Source organism: Montipora capricornis, chromosome 1, assembly GCF_036669925.1.
Source record: "Montipora capricornis isolate CH-2021 chromosome 1, ASM3666992v2, whole genome shotgun sequence".
NCBI lineage: Eukaryota > Metazoa > Cnidaria > Anthozoa > Scleractinia > Acroporidae > Montipora > Montipora capricornis.
The window spans coordinates 18,401,138-18,411,137 of NC_090883.1; the positions used below are offsets into that span (position 1 = coordinate 18,401,138).

The 10,000-nt window shown below is 39.2% G+C and overlaps 1 protein-coding gene across 1 annotated transcript in view; it reads left to right on the plus strand.

The window, feature by feature from the left end:
• Nucleotides 1-10,000, plus strand: part of LOC138020799 (pituitary tumor-transforming gene 1 protein-interacting protein-like) — a 36,240-nt gene that overhangs the window by 22,440 nt on the left and 3,800 nt on the right. The window contains exons 3-5 of the mRNA XM_068867746.1: nt 1,948-2,053; nt 8,995-9,103; nt 9,706-9,774. Of these exons, the coding sequence (XP_068723847.1) occupies nt 1,948-2,053; nt 8,995-9,103; nt 9,706-9,774 (284 nt within the window). The remainder of the gene's footprint in view (nt 1-1,947; nt 2,054-8,994; nt 9,104-9,705; nt 9,775-10,000) is intronic.

A 10,000-nucleotide genomic window follows, 5' to 3' on the forward strand; every position in this document is an offset into this window, starting at 1 on the left:
GTTAATTAGATGCATTATTTCAGTTTAAGCTCTCTTTATGGAGTAATGTTGCAGTTTACCTAAAATAAAGCTGATAGGACCATGCAAAGTCCTACTACTATTTCCTTTGAAACCCTTTACACTCCAGTTTCAATAATTTATCTGTAGCTGTGCTGTAAAGGCATTATTTCAGGCCTCGAAAATGGAGTAATGTTGGGAGTGATGTCGGGAGTAATGTAAGTACTCTCGCACTGCTCGCACCATTTCTTTCTAAACCGATCGAAGTAAAACAGTTTTTGGCATTCTTCCAACGTCCTCCAAAAAGAAAGCTATCTTTTAACGAATATGAAACATCGAACAACAAAAATGTATTTTTTATGGCACCTATGGCATTCTTAGTAAACACTTCCCCAACAGAACGGATTTTGGAGTAACGTTGTGAAGCGTCACGCAAGTCTGAAATCCAAATCATAAAGCGATGATTTAACCAAATTTCAGTATTGTGAGATTTTATTTATGCATTGGAAAGTACATTATAAGAACGTGTCCAGAATAACAAATGGAAGCCACATGTCAAATACTACAAGAGTTATAAGCGTTCAAAGCAGATTTCCTACTCTCATACATGTCTGAAAATTCTGGGCGTGGTCTTAAATTGGAAAGACGATTTTTTTCTTAGCGTTTACAGTGCCTTTGAAAAACAAACACAATTAGCGCTTGCATTAGCATTTAACTGCTTTTCGCCATGTTATCGTGAATTTTAGGCGTTGATCTGGTTAAAAATAGGGAAAGTTTTCAACTTCATACATGTGTTAGGACGTCCTGTTGCATTAGTGTCTCAATGGTATTAAATTGTAGAGCAAATAACATGATGAAAATTCCTTCGTAAATACGTAGCCCCCCTCCCCCCTATTCAATGTTTGAAGGTGAGTCAACAATTTTCCACTGAAACCATTCAGTTTTGCACAACATTGAAGGAGGGGGGAGGGGAGAGAAGCAATAAAGACTTCAAAAGTGCTAACCTTCCCAACAGTTTTGTCTAGGATTGTATCTTACATACAGCTTCAAATCGTCCGTAAACAACAAATGGTTGATCAATCTCTGATCCTACCCAAGCTTGTACCCAATGTTCTCCCTTTGCAACAACAGGGTGAGAGGGTTCACCGCAAGAACAAACAACAGTGAAGACAAGGATTCCCCCTGGAATAATCCTCGTTTGATTCCCACTTTCTTACGTCCAGAAATGACCCTCATCAGATGCACGTCCCTCAAACTCTCAGCCTTTGCTACCTATTTCCAACAATTAAGTAGGAGTAAAGGTTAGCGTTATTTTTAGCTTAGGGTAAATGCAGCTGTTTATCTTTACTTGACGAGCAGTAGTTGGGGGACACTGTGACGTTATTTCTCTGTATTCCGAGACACCAGTGATTGTGAATTTGGGGAGAAGAGCAAAGGGACACTTCGTGACACGTATTGAAATCCGCGTACATCTAATTAGGGTCAATCCTGGACACATGTGCCCGCTTCGTCTAACACTTCCCCATTTATTTACAGACTTTGCCAGTCAAGCTGGCAGAGCGCCACAACAGCTTGCGCCAATTACTGTGGCCCCTTTTTTTACCCTCCCAACCATGATACTCAACAAAAGACAGACCACAACACCGGGAACTACGTGCCCTACTCTTAGCGACAAGTGTGTGGGTCCTTTTACGTCCCACAGGATTATAGGCATTGAAGGGTTGTGAGACGGGACCTCCGGCTTGTCGTCCTTATCCGAGAAGACTTGAAAGTCTAACCCTTTGCAGATGTAGTTACAAAGGCAGCACTTTCTCCTCAGTTATTTAAAGACCCTTAGTGTTGGTCCGGCCAGAGTTGAACTCACGACCTTCCGCGTGACAGTCCGGTGCTCAACTAACTAAGCCACCGGTTGCTGCATTGTTTAGCAATAAATTTGGATTTTGCTTTCAGTGCGTTTATTGTGAGCCGACAAAACAGTGTGAGGATGAAAGCGTTGTGAAAAAAACTCTTCAGAAAGCATGCAAAGAGCAGGAATGGAAAGTAGGACAATGTATAGGTAAGCTTCCTTTGACTACAGTCGAAGATCCCGTTTAAACGAAAACGCTTCAAAGAAACAAAACGTTTTTTAAAGAATATGGAGAGCTTCGTCATACTGGTTAAAATAAATTACTCCCACCATCCATATAGGTTTGACTTTTGTTGTTTAAAGGGAAAGTACGGTGTAGAAAATTACGAAAACTTCCCAGGAATTCGAAAATGATTGCCGTTTTGTCCAGTTCCCTGTTAAAATGTGATAAGAGCACTTTGAAGTTGCCTCTTTCCTGACTTGGAGAGCTCCATCTTGGATATGACGTGTTATGACGTAGCAATAGTCAACAAACGTGTTCGACCTTACCACGTTCTTCGATCCCCGATCACTTTCTCAATGTTGTGTGACCTTTCTGCTTCGAGAAATTCAAAGGTTACATGAACTATGGTAAACGGTCTGGTGTAGGCCATAAGTGCGACAGAAACTCAAGCCAATCAAAGTAGGAGGCAAAAATCAGCCAGAGCAAATGTAAACAAGACAAAAACCTTGAACATGCGACAAAGAAATATTCGACAAGCCTACCTTTTTCACTTTCTTTCTTCAGGGACAACCGTCTTCGATGCTTCAGCAAACGTATTTGTTTGCTTTCGTAGGGGGAAGCGTTTAATTTAGAATAAGCCGACGGAACTTTCAGATGTTGCTCAATACACATAGCAAGGCTTTTTCACATCAACAATTACCGCTGTTGGGGTGTACGCTTTCAAGGGGCACATGTCTGGACTTGAGAACACATATAAAAATTTTTAAAAAACCGAAGCTTACACTGGAAAATTAAAACTTAAAGAAAAGTTGGCCGAAGAAAATAAAACGTGGATGGATGGATTCTCAAACGTGGAAACCTGACCGCTATATTGTCTGTTCGGGTCTGTCATTTTACCAAGGAGGACTTCAAGCGGGATCTTCAGGTATTTGAATATTGGTCTTGGTGACGTTCACTTAACGACGGAAATCTCAGTCAATTAGTCCAAAATATCATTATATTGGAGGGAGAAAACTGAATCAAGCCATATATAGACGACTTTCACTGTTATGTGCTAATAAACGTGACTTGAAATGTCGTTAAATTTTGTTAGCAGTCTAGAAACTACTGAAACGATTTACTCTTACAATTTGATGGAAATATATAAATCGATAGTTTGTTTTGAAGTTGTAACAGGGATCTCGTAGAAAGCCACGGTAGACAAATTAAACTTGATTTTCAGGCTTTTATTTCACAGTAATGAGCGCGGGGTAGCACTGCAAGCTCTCTTTCGCTTTGTAAAACTCCTGCATATAACTCACATATAAAACCCTGTTTTATAATAACGACCTCGAGGTAAGTCTGTTCAGAGGTGGAGCCAATATCAATGCCATTTAGCCTCTGGATTAAGATACAAATCTAGAAAGTATTGCTCTCCTCGCCTTTGTTTTGTCCTCTTTGCATCAAGTACAGGGATCTCGTAGAAAGCCACGGTAGACAAATTAAACTTGATTTTCAGGCTTTTATTTCACACTAATGAGCGCGGGGTAGCACTGCAAGCTCTCTTTCGCTTTCCTCATCTTTCGCTTTACTCATCCGGAGAAATCCTTGACTGTTGCTACGTCATAGCCTCGTTTGCATACAAAAAAACAAAGATGGCGGATTTCAACTTAAATTTGCGTATTTTTGAAGCGTTATTGTTGGCTATTTAAACACATTTAGTCCAAATGAGTGGTCAAGTATGACAACACAGGTAAAGAACTTTCGATTCAGAGAAACTTTTTCTAGACTTTACTTTCCCTTCAAAGAAGAGTCCTTTAATGCTAATAAAACTTACCCTTAAAGGGACTTAACTGATTAGAGTGTAAGATGAAGTGTTAGTTTTGTACCCCATATGAACCATGTGAGCGTTAGCCCTACTAATAGCCCTACTAACTGTTAACTGTTTTAAGGCTGGTTTTCCTCGGAGACGCAAGGAGAGCATTAACGACATATGTAACCCGCGATCAAGCGTTCTTTTCAGACTCGAAATGGGCCCACACAAGGACAGAGAAAAACTCTGACCAGGGTGGGAAGGTCGTGGGTTCAACTCCCACCTTAGTCAGAGTTTTTCTCGGTCCTTGTGTGGGCCCATTTCCATTAGTAGGGCGAACGCTCACATGGTTCATAGCACTTCACATTACACTCTAATCAGTTAAGTCTGTTGAAATATAAAGTGCTACACGGCCAACGTTTGTAAAAACGTATCCGTTCCTTACCCTTTAAGGCTCCTTTTTCATTCGTAATGCAAGCATTAGCACACTCGCCAACTCATAAAAAAATCAGTATAGCGATTTGATCATTAATACCTTTTGTTAGGACAAGAGAGATTGATTGATAACATGGTAACGAGTCTGAAAAGAACGCTTGATCGCGGGTTACATATGTCGTTAATGCTCTCCTTGCGTCTCCGAGGGAAAGCAGCCTTAAAACGGTTAACAGTTATTCACAGAAGTGAAAACAAATAATGGTATCTAGGATATTACCGTGAAACAGGTAGGTAAATATATCCTCCACTTCTTAGTGACACTGAGGTAAAGTGTTGTTTTCATGTTTACCACACAAGGTGGATATCCAAAGGAGCAAAACCTAATTACCTAAACGATTAACACTACACAAAGCTATTTTCTTCCTCTTTGGCTGCCGGAGGTGTGAATAGTATCTCCTCAATTTCGATACTGTGAGTCACCAATTTTATTATTAAAAAATGAAATTACCATGGAAACGGAATACCAACTAGAGCAAATAAAGTGGTTGCGCTCATATCTCAGCAAAAGAAGACAAAAGGTCTTGTTTTCCCAAATCACCCATCCTTTCCTTCTCTAGGTCCAAGAAACTATCGTGCTCGTTATGTCTTGTTGCCTCCCCTGCATTTGGTGCTTGGGTCCGCCACGAGTTTGCCCTTGCCCCCTAACTCCTTGTACAACTGACTCTGGTTATTCTTGAACAAGATGTTCTCTCTAACCTTGGAAACGGTATACAAAGTATAGCAAATAATAATTGGTAGCGCTCATATTTTACCGATAGGAGACAAAAGATCTGTATTAATGGTGTTTCTTCTGACCTATATCAAAGTGTTTGAGGTGTGCCTCAAGGATCAATATTAGGTCCTCTTTTATTTTGTTATTTATTAGCGATTTTCCTGATGCTTCAGACGCTACAACCATGGGAAAATAATTTTCATGCTTCTCTCTTAAATGTTCCTCTGATTCAACCAATTTCCCCTCATTACTTAAACTTTGTATGCATTGGAACTTCGTGACATAGTAATACTTTCCTATGTACACAGTAATACCATTTAACAATGATTCCATGAGTGCATATTGGATATGAGGTGATAAATAGCCAACGAGGCGCGTAGCGGCTATATACTCCACAATTAAAAGATTACGGTAAACATTTGTGTTGTTGTTACGTGATCTTAAAATGCAAAATTATCGAAAATTATTGAGAATTACGAGCTTTTGAACTTCACACTTTCGTACCATTGAATATGTTTATGCCGAATATGTAGCTTCCAGGACGGCGTTGTCGAAATATTGCTGTATTTCCGAGGGAGACACTTCTCCAAACCTGTTGTTTTCAGCCATTTTGCCGCAACAAAACTTAAACTTCGCGCCGAAATGTTTTTGACACACTGACACTTGGCGCACTGTTTTCCAAAACCTCGGTTATTCGCAGATAACCGGGATTTGGAGACCCAATCAGAAAGCTAAAAATGCAATAACCGGGGGTTGAGTATATCCTAATTCTTTATTATTTACCTGTGACCTATATCTTTGAGCAACATGGTCACAGTACTTCAGTGCTTAATCTGACCATTGTTTCAAACAAATTATGCCCAGGTATGAGTGGAAAATGTTTTTGGAATAACATCCTTTTCCACACTTTATTGGTAAAAAATCATCTAAAAATGGTGTGCAAGAGTCACTATGTTGCCCAATCTTAAAAAATTAAGTTATAGTACATAATAATTTAGATACGTTTTTACAATGCCTGTTTGACTTAGCCACGCACCTTGTAATTCAACCTTGTGTAACTTTTGTTGATTTTTTGTTTTTCCCTGTTTCCTAATATCTGCATATTGTTAGGCTCTATGCAGATATTATTGAATTTATTTTTAATTAATTAACTCATTACCATTTTTTAATGTTAATTCTCTTTTCACTATACACCTTATTCCAAAATGGCCGCTGATTTATGCGCATACAAATTGCCCTTGTTGCCTCGTTCAAGATAAAATATTATTTTGAATTTTAATCTTAAGAACGAGGCATCAAGGGCTAATTTGAATAAAAACAAAATAATATTTAAATGGCGGCCATTTTGGAAAAAGGTGTATTGTAACAGCAATTGCAGTTAACTGGGGCACAATATCAGTTAACCCAGAAAATCCCATCTCCTTTTCATATCATTTTTAGTCTTCTAACTTACGCTTTGTTAAACAAAAGTGGGGACAAGACAAGACAAGTTGAAGACAACCCCAGAGCTCCTTTTTCAATGGCTTTGGAGCGCATCTGCTGAGATTGGAAGCTATAGCGCTGGGATGCTGTTCGACGGCAATATCCACAACACTACCCACCCCGTGAAAAAAGAAAAGAAATATTACTTCGTAATTACCTTCGAATTAACCAATCAAAACTAACAGCACTTAAATTGTATAGACATCTATTTATCAGTAAAATTCTCTACCGCGGCTAATGCATTTCTATTTTCCCCATTGACTTACTAGATTTTTGTGACCAGCCCTTCTACCAACCTGCGGTTGTTAGTAAAACGCGTAGCGTATCGGAGTAACGAGAATCGGCTTAACAAGGATTTTTCAGCAAGTCACAGTTTTAAAAAAAAATTGAACTTTTTCGACATTTGTACTTCTTGCGTTTCATGTTTAAGTAAAAACAAGGTACTATCATTGATAGTACCTTGCGCGAGAGGGATGTCAGTTACGTTTTTGGCAAGCGAGGTTTCGGCTTTCAGCATGTGTCCAAATTTCACCTATGGCCTAGCCTGTTCGAGGCTCTCACATAGTCGAGAAAACGAAAAGAACTGCGTGTGAAAAGCGAGTGGGGGCTTGGGTCGAGGCGAGGCGCAAGCCCCCACTCGCTTTTCAAACGCAGTTCTTTTCGTTTTCTCGACTATCTGAGAGCCTGGAACAGGCTACCTATGGCCATGAACATTGTGCGCGCAAGACGTGTGATGAAGAATAAGTACAGGGACTTGAAGCTCAGAGCATATAATCTAGTTGTCTCAAGAAGACTGTGGTCACGTCATTATTTTAAGATATTGTAGCCGCTTCTCCGAAAACATATTAGGCGATGAAGAATTGTCGCTTTTTTGTGATTTATAACACCTAAAGAAATCTCTTTTCCCAACGATTCGTATCATCTGTTTGATCTCGATGAAGTGGATTACCGGTATTCAAAATGCTCTTTTAATTGCTAATCATCTTAGAATGCCAGACAACTTCTTTTGCGAACAGCGCCCTGGTAGTATCAAAACAAAGTATATTAAGGAAAATTGTCTCATTCGTGTTGTTACAGACATGTACAATTGCCTCGTGTCGTTCGATCAGCGCCTTTTTCACGGGTTACAAAACTCAGTCATGATTGCTACCATATGAACGCTGCATAACTGTTTTGGATTCATTCACGGCACTGTGAAGCCTATATGTCGCCCAAAAGATAACCATAGGGTAGTTAACAACGGGCATATAATTTGAATCAGTCCCACAAATAAAGGTGCCAACTAAAAACGGGAATGGGCCTGTGTAGTTCTTACTTTTTTACTTAAGTTATTTGCTTGATTCAGTGTGGCATATTTAGGTTCTCATGCAGGAACAGCTAAGGTTTGTTTTACATGAAGTACACAAATCAGGCGACTTCAAAACTGAATAATTATTCTTTTTCGTGGAATATGTTAGTTCACGAGAAAGTAGGAAAAAGAAATTAGAGGGGTTTTAATGTTTTTCGTTGTTACATTCAATTTTACTTCCGGTCGCTTTCCTTTTCGTTGCTTGTGCTTCAGGTTGCTGATGTTAAGTCTGCTCACACGTTTGAAAAACAGGGTTCTTTTAAATTGGTTGTGGCAAAATCCAATACCTTTCAATTAGGCTAATTTAAATTAATTTAATTTAAAGTAATTAAAATTACCATCGGCAAGTCCATGTTTATCGGTGATTACTTGTGGAATCCTGAGAAATTCCATCCATTATTGTTTTCCAAATGTCAAAAAAAAAAAACTTGCTCACGGCAAATGATAAAGTAAATGGTTGGCATTAGGAGGAAAAACACAAAAAGTTAAGACAGAAAATTGTTCCTCTTGTTTAGCAAGTACTTCATCGCGGCTTGGACAATAATGTCTTCGAGATATGCATGCGCCAGTAGTTTGGACCTGTAGTATTTTTTGCTTAGTATACGTACCTATCTTCGAACTCTTCGTTTGTCACTTCGAGTTGTGAATTAGAGCTTGTTCGTTGTGGCATTATTTGCTTTCTTTACTGGCGATGTATATGGTTTTTGGATACAGTATGGTGCATGGGGAAGCTACAATAACTGTAAGTTATCTCGAGGAGTGCAAAGTTTTTCCAAAGCATTCTTTTTGATGACCCATGAAGCAAAAAGCCCAAATCTGGAAATAGCTCGAGATCTTTAACATTCTGGATTGTAACTGTAATGCGTTACATCGTTTACCCATTTTACTAACAGCCCTAACGTTTCACCTTCTATGGTTCCTTGTCATCGCCACACGTTAAGGTGTCATAAAGGCAAGGACTTATCGGCTGCTTTTTTGTGACCCAGTATATACACATTTCCTCCATTGCTGCACGTGAGATTGGTTGAAAATCATCCAAAATTGTTCGTTATTGCCTATTTTACAGCTGTTCCTTTATTTATTTATTTTTTTTTTTTAGTGTCTGGCAAAGTCCTCATCATTGCTCTTCCTGTGGCCGGATTCGTACTGCTAGTTTCTCTAAGTTGCTTCATCTACTGTTGCTGTTGTCGAAGAAAAAGAGGAAATGGGTAGGAAATAGATAGGCACTTCTCAAACCAAACGCATGCCTGCTGTATCCTTAGACTAGTATGCTAGTTTTTTTGCTGTTCCCATGGGCTGAAGAGAAAAAAATCGGTCCGTGGGCCCTGCTTTCTCGAGTTTGTGGTTTTGCAACCGATTCAAGTTTTCTTTTCCTATATGGATGACCTCATTTGTCCCGATTTTCTTGTGTCAATTACAATTGCTGAACAGCTTGTGCCACAAGCAAAATTTGTTTATGTGGATAACTCGTCACATAAAATGTGACAAATGTTCAGAAACTGCATGACGTCAGGTTTCCAGAAAATAAAACTGTGTTTTCGTGTCTGTCTGCTATGCAATTTTTTTTGCGTATAAAAAGGGGAGTTTCAAGTGAAAAATGCTCTCTGCGCAATCCACATGAGCAAACCGTTTTTAAAGATTTGGAATTTCAAAGAAATTGTTGCTGCGGACGAGGCTCGCGGAGCTTAGTATGCAGTTTCGTCGTCGTGCACAACTGTTTGTCTGTTATGGTCATGACTTCTTTTGTTGCGATTACGCTTCTTGACTTAACGAATGTCTTTCTCCATTTTTTTTTTTTTTTTCAATATAGTAAACTTGACAAGGAAGAAGTGAAGTTGCGTCGAGAACGCGAGGAAATAAGCAAAAAACACAAAGAGAGGTACAGATTTTATAATCCTTTAGTGGCATAATGGAGTGAAGTGACTAACTAGGGTGTTGTCGATTCTTTGGATTCTTTGTACAGGTGAAATGAACATCGTTTCGTGCCAGCTTGAAAAGTGCATCGCTGATGTTCGCTCTTGGTTTATTGGAAATCGTTTAATGATCAATGACGCGAAAACTGACTTTCTAATTATTGGCACCCGTCAACAACTTGAAAAAACATC